The sequence below is a fragment of the Larus michahellis genome, chromosome 2 (genome assembly GCF_964199755.1).
Source record: "Larus michahellis chromosome 2, bLarMic1.1, whole genome shotgun sequence".
Lineage (NCBI taxonomy): Eukaryota > Metazoa > Chordata > Aves > Charadriiformes > Laridae > Larus > Larus michahellis.
The window spans coordinates 31,303,494-31,329,974 of NC_133897.1; the positions used below are offsets into that span (position 1 = coordinate 31,303,494).

Sequence of the window (26,481 nt, forward strand, 5' to 3'; positions counted from 1 at the left end):
AGGCCCACAAGACAGCTTTAAGCTATGTAAATGTCCTGTTTTTCTTTCCATTGCTCATAGCATATAAAGAGGGGAATTTGAGTGGTTTTGAGGTCTGACACTTGGGATCACAGCCACAACAAACAGTTCAGTTTCAGACCCAGAAACCTAACCCAAACTGTTTATAGTGCAAAGAAACACAAACACAGTGCTAGTGTACACAACTTAAACTGTACAAAACTGGTTTTCTCTCTTAATTAACCTTCACCTGATGTGTTCCTCAAGTATTGTTTTCCTAGTTGGATTTTTCAGCCTCACTGAACTCTTTAAACTTCTTGCTCCTATTAAATCAATATCAACTATATTATGCTGCAGAGCTGGCTTCTCCAGTTATGAAGACAATGTTTGCTAAATTTCTTCTTTTGATGAGTTTATTTTAAGTTATTTACCTTGTCACATTCCTACAGATTAGAAACCTTTTGGCTGTGATTTCGTTTATTCTTTTTTAAGGGCAATGGAGAGAAATTTCACTTGTCAGTAAAAGTTTTGTCTCTGTATTTTGCACTTCTCTGAGGGGGTGCAGATATTTACAGAGAAGGGCTCATGCACATGAGAATATGGAAGGGAATTATGGTTTTGCAGGCAGAATAAGCTCCATTGCATTTCCCCAAGATAAGAGTGAACTTGGGCAGTGGTTGTAGAAGAACTGATGTTCTGTCGGTTCCCACTATGATATCTTTGTGCTAACCCAAGAGCATTAACACAAAGGTTTAACAGAACTTAAAAAACCAAAACTTATAAAATTAATGCAGATTGACTTCCTGTTATACCCCCCCATAGACAAGATCTAAAGGTATGGAGGTAATGAATACTTTTGCTCAAACAACACTAACTCATCTGCCTGATGCTCTCATTGAGAAATAAGCTGGCATTAGGCTACAGCCACGTAAAGCAAGCGAGGCTCTGCCATAGCCAGCTATGGGCATGTCTTATTCTGAAGTACCTGTGAAGCAGATCAAGCCCCGGGTGGTTAAACAACCTCACGCAGCCCGTGAGGTTAGAGCAGTCGCTGCAGAACAGCGGCACTACGCCTGTGTGCGCCTTCGCTGAGGCCGGAGCCGCTCAGGCTTTTCTGCAGGACTCTGATAAACCTGCACGTAGGAAGCAATGCTGGGGAGAGGGTAAACATCATTCTGTGGTGGAGCAACAGAGAATGAGGGCTGGTTTGATACCTTAATCTGTCAGTGGCAGATAAGGTGAAGTGATATGAAGAGTCTCTGTGGCTTGGAAATCAGTAGCTGCAAAGAAAGATGCTAAGCCCACAGAATGAAGAAGTTGGGGCATGGGTATTGCTTTCAGGACCCATAATTATTCTTTAGATTATTTCTACTGCAGTAAAGAATAATAATAATAATAATGATTTTAAAAGTGTTTTCAAAACCTGTCTCTGCACCTGTGTATTTATGAGAGGTATGCTTTGAAGTTGCCAATATGGTTGGACGTCCAGGGAAAAGTGTGGCTAGGCTGTTTTGTGTCCCCGAGAGAGCATTGCTATTTTCAGGTGTGTAGGGTGGATTTGTGGGTCTGAATTCTTGGCAGGTTTGTGAGCCAGGGTCTGGAACCTCCGAGCAGCCCAGAAGAGCCAGCCTAGGCTCTGGGTCATAAGATGTAAGGACCCACTTGGGCAGCCTGACTGTCTGTATAGGGAGAATTAGACGAGTGAGGTCCTGTGTATATAGCTACCACAGGACTTGCGTGAACCTAACAGTATATGTAGATAAGAATCAGAAGACTCAATGTCCTTTGAAGTGTCTGTTGGTTTAAGTCATTTTATTGGGGAACCTTGCTGAAAAGCTTTGGGAGCCTTTGGCTATAGTCTCAGCTGGCACGATTTGTTTTCTTTTTGATGTATTGCGTGAAAATTATTTGTATAAAGATGAGGTGCCCTGAAGAGCTGCAACTCAGCCAGCCATATGCTTAGTAACAACACAACCCAATTCCAGCATAGCAGTTAGCTGTTGTTCAATACACATTTTGTAATCTTACTGATAAAATTATCTGTTGTCATAACATCCAGCCATATGTGTGGCTGCATACAGACTCAGCCATTGCATGGGAGCTTGCCCTAGAAGGAGGAAAGACAACTTCTCTGGAAGGCATTTCTTTCAGACAGAGCATAACATTTTTTTCAGCATAAATTGCTTTCTGTTTAAGCACAGAATTTTTCCTTCCATGATCTGTCTCATCCTCCAGTCTGTAAGACAAACTGGCTGAAATTAATGCATGTTGGGAATGATGTAAGTTGTTCCCAGCAATACAAAAGCGTACTGACTATATGTATTTCATATATATCACTTCATATATGAAGTATCTATAGGGCACGCTGTATCTCTTCACAATTGATGTCTTCACATGCCTCAGGTCATTTTACCCTTGTATCATCTTCTGGTTTTGATCCGAACACACATAGCTATACACACCTGTTAGTGATTGATCTCAAGGCTTATTCCAATGGCTGTGTTGGCTGCACAGCCCTCCTAAATCCTGTATTTTTTTATCTGGTGGGAGGAGAAGCACATATTTTCGCTTCTTATCAAGGGTCCCCAAAATACCAGGATCTACAAGCAACTGTGACTTCAAATGCAGGAGAAGGGAGCACCCTCAAGACCCTTCTCCATTTATTTTTGGGCTCCTCTGAGAAACTGCAGAAGAATTACAAAAATGAGTTATGTTCCTTTTCTGCTTGCCTATGCTGAAGCGCAGGACTAGCTTTGGCCAGAGAAGCTACTGTGCAAGCTGCTGTTTAGTGAATTGTGAATGGATTTCCCCAGAACCAGAACGTCTCTGCCCTTTCCAGGGCATTTCATCTCATACCTATAACTGCACCTGCACAAAGGAGGTTTTGACCCCCCTCACTGTGCCAATACTGATGAACTGAGATTTCTTGAGATAAGACTTAAAGAGTCTGACAATAATTCTCTATCTAGTTCAGAAAAACATTTCTACATGCATTTTTAAGGCACCAAGAGGTCAGGCCAGAAATCTAAACTGTGCTGGGGCCGATTTTAAAGCGCAATATTTAAATTATAGAGGCTGCTTGGTTTAATTTTCACCAGAGTGGAGTGCCTACACATTGTGCTGTGACTAGAGAGGCTGCTTCTGTCAAGATGCTTTCATGTACACCAACAGGCACTATTTAGCCTTGTTTAAAAATATTCCATGTCACTCACATAGTTTTCAAAGACCCCTGGGCAAGCAGAAAATTTTGAGAGCAGTTTATTTTTATATTGCTTTTAGCATCTTACAATGAAGCTGCAAAATAATTGTGGTGCCACAGGTATTCTATATGCACAGTAAGGGAAAATGCTGACTTTAACTGTATCAGGAATCACAATTTTTGTGTCATTTTTTTGGTGTATTTTTTTTGCTGGAAATACCTAATTAAGCAGAGAACTAGTGTGTGGACTTCTGGAAGTTTTATTAGCAAGTCTCTTTATCATCTTAATCATTGCTGAAAGTCAAACGTTATAAATACCGCAAACCTATTCAGTGTCTGTTTGGGTAAAGAAGCATGCCTATTAATTGGCAATTTTCTGACCCTTGCATTACAAAGACAACATTGTTCTTGGTGGTCTACAGCATGTGTGTAGGAAGCTTGTGCTGATATGCCACATACACCTGTTGCTTTTAGCCATTCACCACCATGGTGGCACTCTGCTACGAAAATGTAGCCCTGCTTGGCCTATACATTAGTAAATCTCTAGCCACGTAGCATAAATTCAGGAAATGCTGACTGATAGCTACTGAAAAGCTATTGGTAACATCTTTCTTAAACACTCAGGACAAGACTTTTTCAACGAATGAAATAGTTCAGATTAAACTGGAGTGATCACACTTAACAAGGCCAAGTATTTCACTGGGCTTTACCAGGGCAGGAGAGTCCACAGATGGCAGATATATATTAAATATTTAGGCTATATTGTAGTGTTTTTTTTTTCCAAATTGCAGCTGTGTGCTTTGTCAGGCTTCCCTGTTATCAAATATTTACAGTGGTTTTGCATGTGACTCCATGCTACATGCAAATGCACTGTGTCAATAAGAAGGCTGGCACTACCCTTGTACTTGATGTTGAGATTTAGTTACTCTGACATATCAGTTACTACTGCCTTCACTCTGGGACATAATGTCATAGAAATACATAAATTTCTGTATGTAACATTTGGATCTGGTCATATATGAATCATTAAGGAAAGATCGTTAAGAATGAGTCACTAGGATCTAATAGTGGCTACCTGACTGTTATCTATTCATGATGAATCTCTGTAAATTTCTTGTAGTGATAGTTGTTATAAGGTTACCCATGGTGTAAAATTACTGTGATGTAAAACTACCATAGTGTTAAAATTGACATACTGGTGGTGGAGCAAGAATAAGTTTTTCTCACCCTATAAGTTTTTTTCAAGACCTTCTTTAATTTTTCCTCCTTAAAATATGGTTAAGAATCTGTCAATTTTTAGATTTTTTAACTCTTAATCAGATATTTTATAGTGACAATTGAATATTTTTAAAAGGTAATTCACCCATATATTTCACTTTGTCTACTTCAATTTCAGTATTTTCAAACATTTTAAGAGTAACGTCATTCCAAAAATTATAAGACTTGCTTGCTGACAGTTAGAAGTTACTGGGAGGAAAAGTGGAAGACAGACATATAAACACACACGTAGAGCAGGACCCTGTGAACCTCTGTTCTGTGTACGTGTGTGTGTACGGATCCTTCGAAGCTTTTTTCTCTACAGCATTTCCTATCCCAGTCTATAGAGGACCAGCACGTTGCCTTGCAGGAAAGACAGCGTGTAGATCTAATGCTGCTGGAGATCTGACAATTATTTAAACTTACCCATATATTTGTGAACAGGTCATCCATGAGTTTGGAATTAGATTGGGTTACGTGTAAAGATGATCCTGACTAACTGATTACTGGCACAACATGTTACAGCGTTTAGGTATTTATACTACAGCACCTACTCTCTCTCTGCATTGAATTTGTTATTGTTGTACAGGTTTTAGGGAGCAAGCCAGCGCTTCCCGACTGTGATGATGATGATGATGAGCTGGCCGATATTACAAACAGGAGAAGCGCTAAACTATATATGGTAAGTATTTTATATTTTTTTTTAGTTAGGTACACTCAACAGTATTCAAGCACGTAGTGCCCTCATATATGGAGTTCTGCCTTCAGTTACCGAACTGCAGTTGTGTTAGTTGATTTGCAGCCAATGGACAAATTTCTTAAAGGATGTCAATCAGGACAGCCCAGGTAATTTGGGAAAAAAAAAGGGATTACAGTCCTATTTACTCAGAAAACAAGTTAAGCATGGCCTATGAACCACTCAGTGCAGGTCAAAGAAGAATTAACTGGTCTTAAACTATATTTCCTGTCTTCTTGAATTTTAAAAGTGAGAGTTTAGTAGTCATATATGATTTAATTATTCTTAGCAGAGTTTGAGAGATGGACAGTTATGTTATATTTTTCTAATCAAAATCCAATAGAAGTTGAGCGGAAAACTCCTTTCTTTTGCAATACCCTTTTCCTCCTCCCTCAGCTGCTTATCACCAACTAGGACAATGCCAATGTCAGAAAAATTACCTATAAACAAAATGGATAAATATTTTACTGCATTTAAATCAGTAGGAATTTTATTATTACATTTATGGAATACATTATTCAACAGAAAGACTGTGATTAATTTTAGTAGTAGTCCAAAATGTGTTCTTCATTACCAGTGCCAAAACAGACCTGTTTTTTTTGTATTTGATCCTTTCTCATAAAAAAAAAATGTTTTAAAATTGAAATGTGTAGACATTTCATTTCATTGGAAGAAGCCACTGAACTGAAAAACTGAAGAACTGTATTTCCAGGCCTGTATTTTCTCTTTTTTTTTTTTTTTATTTTCCCCCCACGGATCCCCTTTCTTTCATATTCTCCCACTTGAGAAAAGAAGTGAGGAAGTATTTGGAAAAAGGGGATTTTTTTAATGAAATCTAGAAAAGACATTTATTCCCTGTCCCCTCTTCCCTCCCCCACCCCGAGAAAAAATATATTTTCTTCTGAAGATTGCAAGAGTATTTTTTTTATAAGCCCCCATTAGCATTGAGATCTGGACCTTTCTCTTCAGCACTTTGTGCTCTGGCTCATGCAATGAGGTTGCCTTGTGTGGTAGAAAAGAATCTTCCCCTGGCATACAGTGGACACGCTTCCCTATAGTCACGTAACGAGAAGGGTTTGGTCAACAAGTGGCAACACTCTGACAGCACTAAGTGCTACTGGATCCCCATGTGTGACCTTTTAGGTGCCATCTACAGTAGCTTTGAAGCTGCTGTGAAGTGTGAGAGAGGGTCAGTCACTCCCTCCGCAGCTCCTGCATCCCACAGACCACAGCAGGATGGAGCCACCCCTCTCCCTGCCTGTTACGTGATCCTTCCCCTGCCCGCACGTGTGGCTGGGGTTTACAAGAAGCCTATGTGAGATCCCTGCTAAAAGGCCATATTTAGTCCTTGTTGTCTATGTGCTGTGTTCAGTTCCCATTAATCATTCTATTCTTGACAAAAAATTGTGCACATATTAATCCCCTGCGGCAGGGGAGGTTTAGATTAGATATTAGGAAGAATGACTTTACTGAAAGAGTGGTCAGGCCCTGGAACAGCCTGCCCAGGGAGGTCGTTGAGTCACCATCCCTAGAGGTGTTTAAGAAACGTCTAGATTTGGCACTTCAGGGCATGCTCTAGTGACAGAGATTGTAGGGGGTTTTTTTGTGTGCATATGGTTGGACTCGGTGATCTCAAAGGTCCCTTCCAACCATGAAGATTCTATGATTCTATGATCTTTACAGCAGTAGTTCAGGGGGGAGGGGGGGAAAAAAGAAGAAAAAAAGAAAAAGAGGGCCTGCGGGTATGATCAGGACCATTGTAGTAAGACAATACTAGAGAAGAGAAAAGTGCTTCCAGTGAGTTTTGGAATCCTAAGAACTCTCAGAAAATTCTGTGGATATCTAATAAATTCCTCTAAGTACATGGGTTCTACTACCAGAGCTCTGTTAGCTAAACTTAAATTGCTGCAATATAATGGCGAGTGTCAAAGTCAAGAGACAGGTCTACGGTGAGGCTTCACAATAGGTATAATGGTTGATTTGTATTTGTTGTATGCAGTGGTGATTTCCATCTTCTGCTTCCATAATACACAATATAAGATATAATGGTGTATTTAAAATTAATATTTAATTGTGAAAGGAAATAAAGATTGCCAGAAAAGTTATTACAATAGGAATAACTTATTTTCAGTAGTAATAACTGGTCTCTTCAGCCATGCAGGAGTGGATTTTAAAAGGTTTTAAAGGTCTCCATGAACGTACAGTGGTGGTAGAGGTTACATAAGAGATTTTCCAATAGGTCTTATATTACAGTTTCCAATTAAAGAACTGTAGGTTACAAATGTAGGTATTTCACTTGTTAATCTAAGTGTAGGACTATTTTATTATAATTTCAAATGCTCTTGTTCAGCATATATGTATACCTTTGGCTTCAGTGGGGGTTGCTTGGTAGCAGAAGATGACACCTAGGGACTCCGCCAGTTCGGCTGACTGTATAGGAGGGGCTGAAGAAAATACAGATTTTTTTAACTGTGAGGTGTTCAGTGCATGAGCAGTTGAATTGAAAGTGGAAGAGAAATGGATTTATTTTAAGAAGTTGTGAGACAGGCGTCCAAAAACCTCACTAAAATTAACACTACATCTCCCTCTATTGGATGTTAAATGAAATGAAACAAAAAAAGTAATCGTTAGCCTACCTTACTTTCCAGCAGCACGCAAGTTTTATACAGCCGTTTATATAGGAATGGCGACTGACTTTTTTAGTAATATTGGGAGCAGAAATGAATTTGGTTATAAAAGGCAGAGTTGATCTAAATTTGAAATGATTGCTTTCTTAGGTGTCAGATGCAAGTGGATCCATGAAGGTGTCTGTGGTAGCAGAGGAAAACCCCTTCTCCATGGCTATGCTTTTGTCTGAGGAGTGCTTCATTTTGGACAACGGTGCTGCAAGGAAGATCTTTGTGTGGAAAGGTAAGAGATCACTTCTGTTGCAAATGCAGAAGCTACACAGACATATCTAAGGAGTTCACACAACACCCTTGGGACACTAGTGAGAATTTAATGCTGTCTGGACACAGAACCCTGCAGACAGATCTTCCTTGGTGCGGTCAATGGACAAGGATTGCTCATGTGAGTAAAGGCCTCAAGACCAAGTCCTGTCTATGGACCCTGTCTATTTTTGAGGCATCTGTAAGCCTGGGTGCTTAAACGCAATTATAGAGCAAACACAAAGAATCCTACAAGTTTTGTATATTGACATCAAATCACTGTCTTCTGGGACAAAATCCGGACTCTGGAGGTTTGATAATGGGTAGATATTATATTTCCATACATTACTCCACAGAAGCATGAAACTGAAAGGTGAGTGAGCCAGGCATCAACTAAAAGCATAAGATCACAAATACTTTGGCACTTCTTTTTTTTTTTTTTGTGAATACTTCTCTGTGGTATCATCAGTGCTTGCAGGAGTGTCTGCAATTGCTTTGACTGAACATTTCCCAGGGGAATATTACTACTGGGGAATTAGGCCTGGACACCTTGTAGCTGGATTGTTCTGCTGCCATTGCATCCAGTGCTGAGTGCTTTCTTGTCTGAGGCAGTGTATTAATTATTCTGTGGCATTTGCATTTCTTTTTACCATGTGCAATAGCAAACAATTAATCAGTGCAGTTGTCAAACTGCTGAAGTCAGTCTGGGAAGCATTGTAAGCATTTTGCTTGAAAACTTAATTTGCGGGTAGGGAAAAATCCGTTAAAAGAGAGCATTTTTGGGAGCACTGTGCTCAGATTGCCTAAGGTCTAGGTCTACCTGACCCCCTGATTCCTGGTTTTCATTCTCTACCTGCCAGCTCCTAGCAGAATCAAGCCAACAGGATCAGGTATAAAACAAATAAAATACTATTTAGGCCCTTTGAATGTGGTCCTATGTGCTCCTCTGTGCATCCTGACTTTCCTACTGTTGGTAACAATAGTGTGTGGAAAAAAACCCCATTAATCTGTGAGTGTCACCCTTGCAATGGGAGGCTGCAGTTATCATCTCTGCTGGAAATGTTCAGACCACTAAGCTGAGTGTGAATTACTTCGTTAATAGTCTCATTCAAAACGGAATACAATGAATAGCTTATCAGAGCATCTTATTAGACTAAGAGGTGTTTGGAGTATAGTCATTTGCAGCCAGCTGGGACAGAGACCTGACATCCAATATCATCCCACAGAGACTTTCAGAGATGTCGAACACTGAGCACTGCTGAACAAGGAGCAGTGGGTGGGGAAGGGTGGTGGTAAATTCCACAGCCCAGCCAGATGAAATGGGAATTTCTTTTACTCGGACTGTGACACTGCTTGAAGAAGTGAAGGCAGTTCTGGACAACAGTTTTATTTACCAGCCCAGTAAGAGAAGATTCAGAGAAAAGAGCCAGGGTGCTTCTTGTACCTTGAACCAAGCAGATATTATGAACAGCATTTTTTGATAGAAATGCACATACTAAGCAAAAATCAATGTCCCCTTTTTTCTTCCTCCCCTCCCCTCCCCTCAACTCTGTGTGCACCTTATTGCTCATGCTATGTCCAGCATTTGTGTTTGTTCAAGGCTGAGGCAAGACCAATGTTGAGGAGAACCTGGCTCAAGGACATCTTGTTTTTGCAGGCTCTGTGAGCTCATTGCCCTTTCCCATGTATTGTTATCCTTCTGTTTTAACCAGGCAAAGATGCTAACCCACAAGAGAGAAAAGCTGCCATGAAGAATGCTGAACAATTCATTCAGCAGATGAATTATCCTGCCAACACACAGGTGTGGTCTATTTATAAGATGATACCAGGAGAACATTAGTTCTGTTAAGGGCTTTGTTTTTGAATCAGCAAAAAAAATTTTAAAAAATTAAGGGCTTATAAGACAATAAGGGCAATGTCTCACTAAGAAATAATTGAGAAAAGTTTTTATTTTAATAACTTTATCAGTTTTCTTTTCCTACCACCTCATGTGGTGGCTTGTTTCATTTCAGATTCAAGTCCTTCCCGAAGGAGGTGAAACGCCAATTTTCAAACAATTTTTCAAAGACTGGAAGGATAAAGATCAAAGTGATGGCTTCGGCAAAGTATATGTCACAGAGAGAGTGGCTAAAATTGAGCAGATTGAATTTGATGCTACCAAGTTACATGAGTCTCCACAAATGGCTGCCCAGCATAACATGGTAGATGATGGTTCAGGGAAAGTAGAGGTAATTTTTGTATTTTAATGGATTGTATCCCACCTACCTAATTCTTTTCTGTCACTTGTAACAGGATAAGCTGCTACTCTATGTTTTGCAATTTAAACTGCTGTGTAGAGTAATACTACGTTAGTGGCAGCGTTACTTTTACCACTGGAAAAGGTACTTTGAAGTGGAAAGTGAATCTCTTTGTCAGCTGTATGCTGTGTCGTGGTTTTTTGGTGCTTATGTTGTACCAGTCACCAGTAGAAATCAAACAGCTGAAAAATTACCCCTTTTACACAGTACCTTTTAAAGATATACTTTAAATATGCTCCTTAGCCTAAAGAAAAGCTTCACATCAGCTTGAAATCTGGAATGGAAAAACCTGCCCTTGGAGTCAGGAATTAATTCTGTGTCTTTATGTATGTAGCCAGTCTGCTTTCTAGAGGAACCTTTTTTGTCCCGAGTGTATCTCCCAGGTAGCCTGGATTTGAGGAGAAAAAGATGACTAACTGTACAGTCTTTCTAGATATATCCATATCCCACTGCAGGAAAATCTTTGGACTACACAGGGCTGGTCTGGCATTGTACCGACACAGCCTGTTGAATGCAGGTCTGCAAGTTGTGATTCTGGAAGACAAAGGAGGGATAAATACCTACAGTCTCACTGGTGTATTTTCTGGGTTTCTAACCTCATACTTGGGACGGTCCATAGTCCATAGGCTTGTGACAAAGCAGCTTAGATCCGAAGCATTTTTTGCTGTATAATTTTAGCAACATGTTTTTGGGGAGCAGTTGTTAACTGAACTGGGCTGTAGTGAATCAAATAGGAAGAAATCTGCCTAACAGTGTGTTATCTGACTGCAGTGTGCCTCTCCCAAATGATATGATAGTTCTATGATGAATCATAATGTTGTGCCATTCATGTCGTATCGTCATCTTAAGATGTTAAGAAAGTAAGTTCAACATAGCATTATGAAGTGAGCATGTGTCATTAAAGCATCAAGACAAAGAAAAGTGTACTGGAATGGCTTGTTGATGGTCGTTATTCATTCATTCAGTAGGCGCAGGGTGTATCTATCTACTTCATAAAGAATCCTTCCTAGTTTTATTCCACAACACTTGGGAACAGAAACAATGGTCACTCAAGGGATGACACAGTAAATTGTTTCTTGAGGAGTGTCAGGATGAAGTTCAACATTATCCAGTGATTTCTCTGTTTTTCCAGATCTGGCGTGTGGAAAGCAGCGGCAGAGTTCCTGTGGAACCCGAGACGTACGGACAGTTCTACGGTGGTGACTGCTACATTATCCTCTACACCTACCCTAAAGGGCAGATCATCTACACATGGTATATGTGGTCGGCTTTGCACAGACCTCCAGCATGTGGCTATTATTTTATGCTGATGTTATGTCCTTTTGAGTAGAACCACATGTAAATGCAAGGTTGTTTACTGTGCCTTTGTCATGCAGTGTAAGCTCTGGATCATTTTGAAACTGGACTTAACCATTGTCTTTCTCCTTGTCTTCCTCAGGCAGGGAGCCCATACTACAAAAGATGAACTGACTGCGTCTGCATTTCTGACTGTTCAGCTGGATCGGTTATTGAACGATCAGGCCGTGCAGGTTAGTGTCTTTCTGATAAAATTCAACAGAGCATGCAATATATGCAAATGTCAATGAGAGCTGAAAGGAGGAGGTAGCATTTGAAGACTGGGAATATCAAATGCACATGGTCCGTATCGAGCCAAGCACCATGGGCTCCTTTTAAAGTTACCAGAGATTTCCCATTTGAATCGTCCTTCCTGAATGCAGATGTCCAAAAGAACACAGATATAAGACAACCTAAAACTGCCTTTTCTTTCCTCTGAATTTCACCACCTAAAAATTAGGTTTTAGTCCTGCCTAGCCTTACAGACTCGGGTCAGCGGAGGCCGAAAGATAAGATCCTTCCAGGGCAACTCACTCTGAAGCAGGTGTCTGACAGGGCGATAGCCCTGTGTGAGCCCCCCTGTCTCTTTTTGATTACAGAGGAAGCTGTGATGTTTAGCCCAGACAAGACACCTTACGTTTAGAGGGCCAAACCTGGGAGACATGAAGGCCACACAACAGCCAGAACGGGAGAGCCTGCTGGAACTGTGGGCCACAGGGTCTGGCTTGTCCTTGCCTTAGTGAGGAACATAACCTGGGTTTTCCCATCGCGTAGTGCTTGCAGCTCCGTGACAGCAGGATGCACATCCTCACTTGCAGAAATGGGATGTGCAAGGCAAGGCGCAGGACATTGGCAGCTAAAAGGTGTGAGGAGATAAGCCGGTCCTAGCATGACTAGGGTGTGTGCTCTCCTTTCATCATTACTGAGGAGTGGTGGGTAGGTGGAGAGGTGAGAGGTCTCTTCTTTTCACAGAAAGGCTAAAGCTGGAGGATGACTAGGGACAGGCAGAGATTTTTCTAGGCAGCGGGAGATAATTCCGTGCTTCCCATTCCTTAATTACGAAAGTAAAGGGCTTCCCCCACCCACGAAGGTACAGTTAATTCAGATGGCAGACCACACTTTCAGCTATTAATCAGTTATGATTTATGATTGAAATCATATTAAGGAAGGATTAGGTCATTACTCCTTGAAATATTCCTAACACCTGTTCTATATTTGGACCAAGTTCAGCACAATATGGTCTTGCGTCGTACCTAAAGCCAATACTAACATTGAAGTAATAATAATGTTACTACTGACAACTGCAATAACAATGTGCTTTACAAGCTTTTTTATTAAAGCTGAAGGTGATCCATCTTACTGTGACGGACATGATACTTAAAAGTACTTTTAGCACATATATATGTGTATATATATGTATGTATATATACACACAGACATATATATGTGTACATTTGTATGCATGTAGCTACCTAAAATATATTACCTGTGCTTAACGTTTGTATTAGCGTTATTTGAAAGGTTTAAATGTACTATTTTGTGGGCACTAGATGGCACTACAGTACAAATGACTATTAAAAAGTGGTTCCTCTATTTGTTTTGCAGGAATATGTTTCCCTCAGCAGGTTGTGGTGGGGTTTTTTTCCGCGTTTGTTTTTTTTGTGGATTTGGTTTTGGGGTTTTTTTGGTATTTGTAAAACCCTGACGCAGTTTGGCTCCTACAAGTATGCGTGTCCTAGGGTATCCTTATCAGGCGACTGTACCAGTCTATCCAGCGGTGAGACAAGCAAAAGCACGGGCCCCAGACCGACCACTGCTGGCCACCCTGGGCTGCCCGGCTGCAGCCGCCCCTCCTGGGCCCCGGCTCCTCGCTGCCCCCAGCCTCACCGGGCAGGGCCAAAGGGCTGGGGCTCCCCACTTCTCATCCTCTGCTGGCTACACAGCATGCCTCAGTCCCTTTTTTTTCCCCCTTTCTTTCCGGGAGTGAAAGGCCGGGATTCACAGCCTTCTGCCTTGGCATGTGGTGTTGTTATAAAGGAAGAATAAACAGTTGTATGCAAATAACTTTCATCGTGTGTTAACCTAAAAATAGTAGTTCTTCATAGCTCAGTGTTTTTCTGAGATTGCAATAACATTTTTTGCATCTGTAATGGAAGTTAATTTTTGTCATCCATGTTACCCTCTGCAAGGTAGATTTACGCTCATCTTTTTCAGCTTCTTGCAGATAAAATACACATAGAAATAATGAACAGGATGAATAACTATTCTCTTCTGCTTAAACACAGGGCACCTAAACTTCCAAGATAGTTTTTCAGGGGAATTAAGTCACTCTATAAAACTCTATGAAATGACAGTTCTTTTGAAAAAGACTAATTTTCTCATTACAGTAAATAGCAGCCATTTTAATCAGCTAAACGTTATGTTAGAAGTTTGAGTCTTGTCTTTGTGTCAGCATGATTGACAAAAAAACCTCACAAATGCTCTAACTTCAATGTGTCTGGAACTATATTTTTAGATCCTCTCAGCTTGCCACTTCTCTTTCTTGCTAACATACTTAACATTATTGGCTAACTTCCCCTATGCTATTCAACAAAGACCAAAAATAACTACCTCTTTCCTTTTGTTTCCTTTATTGCATTTCTTTACGTACGTACAGATCCGAGTCAGCCAAGGCAAAGAGCCTGCACATTTACTGAGCTTGTTCAAAAACAAACCACTTATTGTCTACAAGGATGGGACATCCAAGAAGGAAGGTCAGAAACCTGCTCCATCCACGCGACTCTTCCAAGTCCGCAGGAACCTAGCAGCCATTACCAGGATTGCAGAGGTAAGGTCACCTGCTATGGAACATGCCATAGCTGCCACGAGCCTCTCCAACTAATCTTTTTGCATAGTCACGTGTGGTAGGAACACAGAACTCCAAATCAAATCACTGCTCTAGGTGACCAACCCATCTAATAAATCAAAGGGAATATGCCATAACTGGCTACAACCATGTTTCAGACTCTAACAAAATGCATAGCGAACACTGTCACCTGACAAAGAACAGACGAGAAGTCAGCAACCCACATGAGATAGTCTTTCCTACTGCCAAATGCAAAATAGTGACCACATTATTTGCAAATACGAAGAATAATACAATTTCTTTCTCGATCTAGGTTGATGTTGATGCAATGTCACTGAACTCCAATGATGTCTTTGTTCTGAAACTGCCAAACAACTCTGGCTACACCTGGGTAGGAAAAGGAGCAAACAAAGAAGAGGAACAAGGGGCTCAATACATTGCCAGTGTTCTTAAGTGCCAGACTGCTAAGATTAATGAAGGCCAGGAACCAGGTTAGTATGAAGCCATGTGGTTGCTAATAGGCAACTGAGAACACACAGCACTGCATGGAAACACAGCCTGCGGGGGTTTCGTGATCATATATGTTGTAGGCAGATGCATATGCTCACTCTCTCTCTTTGAAAATCCAAGGTGACATTTTACCATGGAGATCTATCCAGAACTGGCTGATACACACGCAGTGCGATGCCCTGCAAGTCTGTAGGACGAGTCAGTAGCAGGAGCTGCAGAAGAATGCGGTCCTTTCTTTATCATGAGTGCCTAGGAGGGGGGAAGGACAGTGCATCGCCCTGTCTAAGTCTGCAAGTGATATCTTTATTGTTATTTTGACAAGCTGCGGGAAGAACTGTAAGAAAACGCACCCATCTTTGAGACAGCAAAGAAGATATTGTTTGGGGATTCTTGAAACAGTATCTAACAAGCTAAAACATCAAATGTTAAATCCACTGGTGAATAAATTATATATTGTGTATTTCAGAGGAATTCTGGAAAGCGCTTGGAGGTAAAAAAAAATATCAGACTTCATCACAACTCTTGACAAAGGCTGAAGACCATCCCCCTCGCCTGTATGGTTGTTCTAATAAGACTGGCAGATTTATTGTGAGTATATGAGGGATACTTTCCCCTCTGTTTAATTATATAGTTTCTGGTATATTTTGCCTTGGGAATCAGCAGACGTTAAGTGAATTTGGGGATCTGGCTTAGTTAGCCGTGCTTGGCGAGAGCTAGAGAGCTGAGGTTTGGTGCTTTATATAATTCCAAATGCAAAAGATGGACAGAAGAATTAATACTGCAGAAGTTTACACGCAGAGCCTGCTCCAGCCTGGGACTAGAGGCTTGCAGATGCAAAAAGATAAGGCGTTTGCCCAGTCAAAAGCAATTGTGTTCTTGCAGAGCATTGCCAGACTGCTATCATTTTGCTGAGAAAGCGCAGGTCAGTGCCTTGCCCCTTTCGTGTTTGATAGGGGTGGTGAGGAAAAGAAATGTCCCTTGCCAAAAATCCCTATCAGCCTGAAATTTTCCATAGAGATTTAAGACATGTAATTATGCCTCTAAGGTATTGGCTCGTGCTCAAGGAGGTAGGAAGACTTATTTCCTTAGCAGAAATACCCAGACCTGTGCACTGGGTATTAAGCCTGTGATTCAGGCTTAATTACTTACTGTTTTCTGGGAGGGCAACACTGTGTCACCGTTTGGCAAGGGCGCACTAATTTTTAGGTAGGGGACATAGTTGGCTACCATCTCTGCAGTCTCCTTGAGGCACAGCCCGCTCATTTGGAGACAGATAAAACAAATAAGATCCTTTAATAAGGACTTTAAAATCCTATGAGAGAAGTAAAGGGTATTCTTCTAACAAGCTTCTAAAACACTGCTGTGAAATACAGTTATAGGAACCAGCCTCTCCCATAATAGTCTGCTGGGAGCTATGCACTTGTTTGGTTTTTGTTTTAAATTCCCTCCAAATTCTGTGAAATCCCCTCTTATCTGTAGCATTTCTCTAGTAACAGAATCACCACTGTTAGAGCTCACCAGAAGAAGTGGGTCAGATCACTCTGACCTTCTGGCCACCATAACAAAGGGTGGGGAAAGGAGTATCTTTTGCAATGTCTGCTTAGCACTCCTTTAGCACTCTTACATGACCAAGCTTAGCCAAACCCTTGATAGTCCTATAAAAGTAGAGGGCTGACCACCATATACCTTATTACCTCTCCTTCTCGTAGACAATAAGATTATCTGATATCCTTTCCTATCTGCCTGCACATCCTTGGAAGAAGCAAGCAGTCTGCCTTTCCTTTGGGGACTAATCCTCAATGGCTTCGTCAACTGTAACGTCCCATTGTCAGGTGACTGGAAAGCTTGCTTGGGTGTGTATTTCATCACTGAGCTCACCCACTGCAAACCAAAGCAGTTTCTTTTCCTTATCAATGAGTGTAACCTGTGTGGATATATCAGCTGATATCAGCTGCTCGATTTAGCTTGCTTGGTACAACGTGCTCTCTCGAAATTTCCCTGTGCCTTTCTTCTGGCAGACCTCGGTCCCAACTTACAATAGTCACAATTACAATGTAAGCCTCTGCCTCTCCTGAGGATGTCCTAGCAATTCTGACAAACTGAGAGCTGATTTTATAGGACATGTGATTTGTTTCCTTTAGTGAAAGACCCTTGACACATTCATCAAATCAGTTTGGACCGTGATCCTTTAGGAGCAAAAAGAATTGCACACCACCTTCTAGACTTGTCTCTTTTTAAAACATATTTGGTCTGTCCAAAATCAGAATATCTTAAGAAATAATTGATGAAAAAACTAAAAAAAAAAAAAGAAAATAACATAATATCCCTTTTTTAGATTGAGGAGGTCCCGGGAGAATTCACTCAGGATGATTTGGCTGAAGATGATGTCATGTTGCTGGATGCTTGGGAACAGGTAAGCTGTGTACTTGACCACTGCTTTTTGTGGTAACAAAAATAATTTATTCTAAATCACTTAGATCATAAGATGGGAGGGAAAAATCATCTTTGTGAGAATGGAAGAGGTTTTGTTTTCATTAAATTATACCAGAGGGAGCTATATTTTTTGAGCTATATGGTGTGCTACATGATTGAATTTCCAAGCATAATGTGAGACAACAGCAGGCACTTCCCATTAAAACCAATGGAGGTTGCACGATAAAAGCCCCAGCAGCGTTCTGAAAGGCTCTCAATAATGTTCTTGAATTTATCACTAAAATTTATTAATTAAAAAAACCCCAAACATTTATTCCATAAAAGGTATTCAGAAGCCACAAAATCCATGTAACAGCAGCACCCATAAAAATTCTTCCTAGAGAAGAGGACAAATACTAGACTCATACACAGATATTTTTTCAGAAGAACTGGGTGGAGGGTGACAGAAACAACCTCCGTCATTTTCCCAGGTTCACCGAAAACTGAAAACGTTGAAAGCTTTTTGGATGACAGGCAAACTTACTGCAGGTGTGGAGGGTGCATCTGTTTCTCACAGAATATCTCTCTACCCTTCCTCTTCCCTTGGAGGGAAAGGGGGAGGAGGCCACAGGTCACATGTTTTACTTGCCTTCTTCAGCCTAACTCTAAAGGAAAGAAGGCTGAGGTTTTTGGAAATGAAAAGGAACGTCCAAGGTCTGTGTGGGAAGGAGTGATGGGGGAAGGTGGGTGGAAAGGCTGGGTGGAAAGTGGTTGTGACATATGGACTCAGGTAAGAAGGAAAGAAGCCTTGGGAAATGTAACTGGTTTCCAAAAAGATCCTTGAGAGAAAATAAATAGTGGGGATTGCAGATCAAGGCTCTGGATATTGGGTTATTCAGTGGCTTCTCCAGCCATTACCCTGGGTAGCATCAGTCACAGGGCACAAGTGTTGATGCACACGCAGAGCTCAAAGTGGAGACAGCTCCTGATCAGTGTCTTTACCTGCACCTAAAGAGCAACTTCCACGGTAACTTGTAAAAGAGATCCATTCAAAAGGTAATTCGACTTCCTTTCATCAGAGCGCGTAAAGGTTTGGCCTCCCAGCGTCACGAGAGCGGTGAGATTTCAGAGGATAGAGCTACAGTCTCTTGCAAGGGAAAAAATAAAAATCATCAGTTCTGGTTTGAGAGAGCTGTGCATGTCTGCAGTCTTTTCATAGTGTGTATTCTTTCTCCTAGTGGAATTAACTATTTTGTATTTCACCTGCTGTACACAACATCCTTATAAAAACATGGGAGCTAAATCTTTCTCACCTCTGTTTGCAGGTTTTTGTCTGGATTGGGAAGGAAGCTAATGAAACTGAGCGACGGGAATCCATTAAATCTGGTAAATCAAATCGATTTGGCAGAATTCTAAGAGGAATAGCGTCAACAGTAATTAAAGAAGTAAAAAAGATGATGTAGAAGAAATCTAGTTATGTTTACAGTGTCTAAAAGGGTTGTTGAACTTATCAGGGATTTAATCCTGAAGATTTTTTTCTCCTTTAAATGTGATTTAAAGCTCATTGTATCTTTCTTATCTCTAAATTTATGAAGAGTAAAATTATTCAACCAGGCTGCAGAGCTTTTTAAGGAGCATATAGGAGAGCTCTGTGAAAAAAAACTGCACTCAAAGGAGGTGGAATTTAAAAGGAGATACCTTCTGAGCTGCACCCCACGCTAATGTATATAGTCAAAGGAATGCCAAGAAATCCTCAAGTCCTTACACTGACACCCTTCACTGAGTTAAATTTGGAGGAGGAAATTCCAATTGCAGAACAAAACAAGACAACTTACATGGAGTGCACCTTCTTGAAAATTCACGTAATCTCTGGTGTGAGTTCACATAGCTGAGCCGTTCTGACAAAGCTTTTGCTAAAAATGCTTGCAGGAGTAGCCCTAGATCAGCTAGGATTTTACCTAGCTGCATTTCCGATGTGTACTGATGTCACATTGTGGTGTCAAGGGCAACTATACTGTCTTTTACATGGGAAAAATGGGAATGAAGCTTGTCCCTTTGCACAGCACCAGCAAATGCTTCCTCCTGTTCAAGAGCCAAACCCAGCTGTGTGGAATGAACTGATGAGAGAAACAATCCCTCTCTTTTAACCTCGTGGAAAATTCTTTCACTGGCAGCTGGGAGAAATCAGCAACTACCTGATCATTTCATTGCCTTTGAAATAATTTAATTGAATACTGTATTATAGTAGCCCTGGGCTCTTTCACTGGGGCTTTTAATGTATTTTTTATACCAAAGGAATGAACTAATATATTACATGTTTTATTTCCTTTCTGGTTTCAGCCAAACGCTATATTGAAACGGATCCTTCCGGCAGAGATAAGGGGACCCCCATTGTAATTGTGAAGCAGGGGCACGAACCCCTGACATTCACAGGCTGGTTCCTGGCTTGGGACGCCAACAAATGGAAGAACTGATCAATCCAAGGAGGCTTCAGCTTCAAGCCAAAGAATGATCAGAGCCCAGCTACTTCCTAGTATTTTTAAGCATAAGCTTATGCAACAATATGATGCATCTGTTGTTACAGTTTCCCAAGGTTTGATATATTTTTGAGAATAACCTAGAAATTCTTAGCACTGGAAAGGATAAATGATAATCATAAACTGGTCAAATAGGGTGAGCGGGCCTTTTCATGTAGTAAATATGGGAAGCGCTGCCAATACTTCGCTTAATCTATTGATTCTTCAAACAGAAGCTGTGCATCAGTTTATTTTAATGTATTAAAATGGGCCAATTCTGCATTCAATTAAAAATCCAAACTAATGCCAAAGAAATTCCTTTAGATTAAGGTCAGCATAATACTGTGCAGAATTTGACCTGGTAAAGGACTAATTTTACATCTGTTGCGAGGGTAGGACAGGATATGATTTACTTACTAGGCCAAAATATTGCCGCACTCACTCACGTACAGTTTCAGATGATCCCTGATGCAGAGTGGGATCTGTGTCTTGCAGGGGGCAAGTAAGGGATGGGTATTTTGAGAAAGCTGTGCTTAACATGTTTGTTTGTCTTCTTAGTACATACATTTGGAGCTTAGGACTGTAGAGTTTTAAGAATATCAAGTTGATAATGGTTTTTTTTGAGGGACTGTCTAGCTCATTGTAACGGATTTCTTTAGATTTATCTCTGTGAACCAGCCTCCAGCTCCAGGTCTTTTTAACCAAAGCTCTTAGACACATTCTAGTGCACTAGTGCTTTTAAGTGGAAGCAGAAAAGTAACAGCTTCAAAAATACTTAACTCTGCCTTAACCACATGGCACTTAAGCCATGCTTTGTCTCGGTTGCTTTACTCAGCGGTACTCAATTCTTTTCCAGCATGTGGACTGCTCACCTTGTCAGCTGCAGGACGTGTTTCTACTCATTTTCTATGCAGGTCTTAGTCAAATATCAAGTACGTCAAGCGCAAGGAAACCCCTTGTATCAGTAGCATTCCACATCCTGGGAATTTGGGAGTGTGAGTACGCACTGTAGAATATGGCCTTCTCTTTTCTCTCAGACATAGTTATTTGGGATTTTTTTTACTCTGGTGAATATAAGAGTACATTTTGAAAGTGTTTTTTATTTGTAGCTTAGCCAGAAAAGTCTACGTAAGGGCAGTGGGAAAATCTGCTTCAAATCTTCAGCGCTGCTTTGAACAATTATCCTATAATGCTTGTTTTAAAACACAATTTGTACAGCTGTAATTCATCTCAACATGGCTTTTTAATGAAGGCGTTTCGACTGTTCCATTATTCTTAGAAGTTAGGTTGGAAAGCGAAATTTTAGACATTTTTGTATTTTTTTAACACGTTTGCAATTTTGAATCTGAGTAATGCAAAAGAGTGAACTTAGTCTGAGCTCATAATCCATATCAATGACAAAAGAACTGTGAAGCTAAGAGATTAATTACGGGAGTCTGTTAGCTTTAAACATTTGTTTAAATCTCTGCTAATATATCTGGGCTGTATCTGAATGCAATTTCATTTAAAATAAAATTACAAAAACCAGTAGTCTGTATGCCGAGCTGATCTTCCTCTCTCTGACATACCGTTGCTCAGTGCTTCCACTGATGTCTAGCAAAACGTCCTAAAAGACCCACGGCATACCTTCCTTTTCAGATGGACAATGCAATGAGAAGACTGGGGTTTTTTATTACTTTGGTGCCATTTTACCCAAAGGAGAGCTAACTCTTCCCAACAACCTTAAAGTTGCAAACCTAAGTGAAAACTGAAGAACTGGGTGCTTATTAGCTTATGATTTCATCTTTAAGAACAACTACCATTGTCGTTATCAAAATCCTTGGCTTTGTAACTCCCTGCTTGCAAAAATGATTTACTATAGAAATCACTCTTTTATAAAGCAGGAGGAAATAGGTGTATGTTTTTAAAGGATAGGTCTTGCTTTTTATTTGTGAGGGTAGGTAACATGTCCTTCTCCTGCTGGAAGGAGCACAAAGACCTTTGCAGTCCCTGAGCTACTGCACTTCATCCAGCCATTGAGCAGCCTGTAATTATCTGGTGGTTGTCTTTGACACATACATATGATTCTTCTCATTTTTAAAAATAACAGTTATAGTAGCTTCTTAACCAAGGATTAGACAAGATTTGCCCTCCTTGTACATAAACATCTTCCAGAACACTGAGGGCTATGAACGCGGCACAGTCTACAAGCGTATTCTGCAGCGCTATGAAAGCTTCTTTTCAGTTCCCTCGCAGAAGACAGAGGAGCTTTTGTGGTCTCCTGGCCCGGGCATTTGGGTTTACAATACATTGTCCTGGCACGTTGATTTCTGATGTTGAGAAGAGCATTGAGAGCTCATAACTGAGCAGTGTTCTCAACTGGGCTTTATAAGCACGACAGCTGCTAGCAACATTGTTCTTGGGTTTACTTGCTAGCGAGGAAGTTTATTTTTCGTAAGTATATGTGCAGTACGCACAAAGACGTATTTCTTTCTCTCTCTGAAGAAGAGAGAGAGGGAGGGAGGACAGACAGGATGGACTGTAAGTGCTTGGAAATATTAAAGATTAGGCTGTTTTCAAGAAAATATTTAAGCACATAACTATGAATATGCGTACCAAACCCATCTGCCTTATTTTCAGAATAGAAAAAAATATGCAGATGTTTGCAGCACAGTCAAGTTCAGTCAAGAAGCTATATCTTGCGTTATTATCAAATAGTAATAGTATTTTCAGTCTATTCGTTATGGCAAAATTAGACCCTGACTTAGCAGTTTCATTATGCTACCAAACAGCAAGTAGTCATATGTTCTATTGGTTGTAAATACAGCATCATTTTTCATCTTTGTTTTATAGAATTTCATTGCAACAGAAAGATAACGTTAGGAATCCTTAGAGCCAATAGGACATCATAATACTATACACAGTATTGCTAGTTTACATAAAATACCATAATATTAGACTATAACTACAGATTGTATGCAGGAGAGGAGTCAGCCTCCGGAATCGCTGCTCTAAATACCCATTTTGACCATAGCACATGGTGGTCTATAGCATCAGATCTCCTGTAAATGAGTGTTAAATGCAGCTAAATTCAATTGAACAGTTTGATCTCTCCCCAGTTCAGATTCACATGGGCAACAAGAAAATCATAAAGATGGCAGACAGTGAGATCATGGTACTAACCCTCAGAGGAGAACTAAAGAATCATAAAGCAAATATATTGCTCACTGGACTACAACGGGAGGCGTGCTCAGGCACCTCTACAGGCTACTGGAACAACTGTTAGAAATCTTGCGATCTTGTAGTCTTCATTTTTACCAGATCTAAAAAGGCAAAAAAAAACCCCAACAAAACAAGCTTATTATTTTCCATGGACTGCAGTTGCTCTCCAGACTCCACTTCTCTAAAGGAAATCTTGGAAAAAATCTGCAAACTTTGCCTTAGAATGCTTCCTAAGCCTGCAAATGCTTCCTTAAGCATCCCACTGAAGTTGTGCCTTTATGGCTTAATGTAACCAAATGTAAGTATGTAAGACAACTAAATTATTATCTCATAAAAGCCGAGTTAGCTAATATTTTAATGTGCTAACTTTCCAACTCAGCACATTTTTCCTTTTTAAAGACAAAAAATTTGTGTATAGATAAAGAAATAATACACTTTTCCCTTCTTATGGCTAGGACTTTTGCTGCTAAAATCAAGGAAACTTCTGATTTCGTTAGAAACACAATCAGATCTTTCATCCACTACACGTCCTTAATGTCTCATTACATCCTCTCTAGACTGGCCTAAAGTTACTTTGACCTCCTCTGATTATTAACACATTACCTTATGCTAAAAATCAATAAACTACACTCACTTCAATTAAAGCTTCCAAGGTGCTAGAGGGAGAAGGGCCGACCAAAGGGAACTGGGAGGCCCACCATGCCGTAAAATTAGTCAATGACTGTGCTAGCCCTTCTCCCCCTGCATGTCATTTTCTTCCTGACATTCAAGCATATTTGCATTACAGAAAAAAAAAATATTTGTCCCTACAGAACAGAAGACGTAAACTTATTTTTATTTTTTCTTCCAAATAACAGCAAACTGAGTTATTCCAGGGGAGCAGTTACAAGGGGAATTGGCCTGTACCAAGCTTCTTCCTAAAGGCATCCACGCTTCCATCCGGCAACTCCTCTCTCCTCAAAAGGACACTATGAGGTTACTGAAATCCACAAGATTGGACCTTTTACCAGCACATTTAACCAGTCAGCAGTGAAATGTGAGCCTCTGCGTAAATGAAATGAAAGCATTAAGTGAAAACAATAATTTTTATTGTTTGGTAGACTACAGATGGTTTGGTCAGAAAATTACCTGGGTGGCGGCAGTGAAGGTATGTGCAATGTTTCTTTGGGAATGCATCAGGAAACCAACCAAGCAGTGAGGCTGGGACAACCTGAACAGCATCTCACCACACAGCCCAGAGACAGGCACGTTTGCTTTAGCAGCAATAATAATGCTTTGATTATTCTAAAAAAGGCTCTTGACCGGTGCTAGAAGAGATTTTGCAGCAGGTGGCAATATTAACATCAAGGCTGAATGCAATCAGGTGATTTTAACACCATCTACCTGACGGCTGACAGTGCTTTGTGTTGTCTGATGCCCTTCCTGCAGCAGAACCAGCTACAGCAACAATCCTGATTAAAATAGAGCATGGCAAGGAGGGACCGAAGACAAATTTCCCTCCAGGCTTAGATTTTTACAGAGGTGGCTCAGAAAGGCCACAGATGTCCTGGCATCCCAGGCATGGCAGCACAGCCGAATCCCTGTTTAAGCAGCAGAGTGGGGTTCTAGTTACCTTTGTTGGTGCCAGAGATTGCTGTCCTTCCCACCACTAACCAGCTGTTCTCCTACTGGACTTGGGCGAGAAGTTGGTTGTAGCAGGGAGAAGAGACAGGAGTGGCAGCGAATGTCTTATCAGCAGGGCCAACAGGTAAGAAGCCCGCTCTAACGATTCCGTACTTTCTTGATAGATAATCCCAGTCAACAGTAGGTATCTCACACACTTTCTGCTGCCGGACTCTGTCCCATCCTAGCATTTGCAGATGCGCTCCAGCATCCACTGCCTAAATATCCCACAGGTGAATTCCCAAAACTCAAAGTGATTGTTTTTAAGATTGTGTGAGGAGAGGTGATGGAAATTTGTCCTGTATTTAAAGCAGCAAACAAGGATTCTGGCAACCTGCGTTTCCTGTGGTGTGTGCATCCTTGCGTAACCTGAAGTACATCACTGCATTTCGGTGCTTCTATTCTATTCTCCACCTGTTAAATGAGGATTTCTTCCATCCTTTCCCTGATTATTTAAGCTGTGCTGTCTTTTACCGTGTGTTTGTACAATGCTTGACCTAGTGAAGTCGCTTCTCAGCACTGTCATCTTGTGGGCGCTGCTCATAATCCAGACAGCTGCCAGGGTTACCAGTGCCAAGCTGCACGGGCTCGCTCAGAGTAAAATGAGACAACGAGCCAAGCGGGATGTCTTGGAGACTTGCTGAAGCGCGGGTGCTGCTCCACCCACGGTGGCATTGGGGCAGCAGAGAAAGGGTTGGAGCCAGCTCAGCTGGGAAGTGAAGCTTTTGCAATCTAGCACAATACGAGCGAAAATAACTCCCCCCAGCAGCGCCGTTCAGGGTTGCTCTGTCAGAGAACTCGTTAGCCGTAACTACAGGCGCATCTGCATCGGGTCCATAGGATTCCTCTCCAGATCAGGAGCGGCTGCTCTGGGGACAGTAAGTGTGAGGGGAAGACAAAGCTCCGCCTTGTTTACAAAGGAATAGCAAAATCCTCAGGTGCCTCTTTACTTTGACCTGGAGAGTGAGAACATTTGCTTTTAACTTGTCTCATCTCCCATGTCCTTACATTTTGCTGCCGCTGCTGTTAAAGACACAAGGCCCCTCTGCAGTAAAGCTCATTTTTTTTCTGGCAAGTGGTATTTCGTGGGTGACTCGGGGACTGTGGCTGTTGGCAATTTATGGGATCTTTCTTCTTTCATTATTGAATTATATGGGGTAACAGACATCTGCTGACGTGGCTCCAATCCAGAGGATGAGCGTGATGGGTTCTGTCCACAGTAAAGTATATGAGAGGACCAAAAAGTGCCTGCTGACTACAGATGGAAGGATGATGATAACTGCCCAATATCTTGTTAATTTTGCATTTTAATGGTATCTCCACTCTTGAAATGTCTGATGGTTTCACATAAAAGGAAGAATTTCCTAGTTCTTTAAGAGTGAAGGCTTGGAGTTAGGGACTCCATGGTGGCTGCTAATAGCTATCGTTTTATCTCAACTCTGAATTATCACAGGTCTGAAAAACACAGAAAGAGGTATATGCTTCATGTGCTAGACCGCTGGGCCTTCGATCAATCCTCAGCAAGGACTCCAAGATCAGTGATTTGAAGGGAGTGCGATGGTGCTCACCTAAAAACTCCACTATCTG

At 41.0% G+C, this 26,481-nt stretch overlaps 1 protein-coding gene across 3 annotated transcripts in view; it reads left to right on the forward strand.

Moving 5' to 3' along the window:
• Positions 1–21,568, forward strand: part of SCIN (scinderin) — a 76,023-nt gene extending 54,455 nt beyond the window's left edge. For all 3 annotated transcript variants that reach the window (XM_074574769.1, XM_074574770.1, XM_074574768.1), the window contains 12 exons: positions 5,043–5,135; positions 7,967–8,099; positions 9,829–9,917; positions 10,129–10,344; positions 11,546–11,667; positions 11,852–11,942; positions 14,405–14,575; positions 14,907–15,084; positions 15,570–15,691; positions 17,439–17,516; positions 18,841–18,901; positions 19,856–21,568. In XM_074574769.1, coding sequence (XP_074430870.1) covers positions 5,043–5,135; positions 7,967–8,099; positions 9,829–9,917; positions 10,129–10,344; positions 11,546–11,667; positions 11,852–11,942; positions 14,405–14,575; positions 14,907–15,084; positions 15,570–15,691; positions 17,439–17,516; positions 18,841–18,901; positions 19,856–19,989 — 1,488 coding nt within the window. In that variant the 3' untranslated portion in view covers positions 19,990–21,568. The remainder of the gene's footprint in view (positions 1–5,042; positions 5,136–7,966; positions 8,100–9,828; positions 9,918–10,128; positions 10,345–11,545; positions 11,668–11,851; positions 11,943–14,404; positions 14,576–14,906; positions 15,085–15,569; positions 15,692–17,438; positions 17,517–18,840; positions 18,902–19,855) is intronic.
• The last annotated feature ends 4,913 nt before the right edge of the window (positions 21,569–26,481 follow it).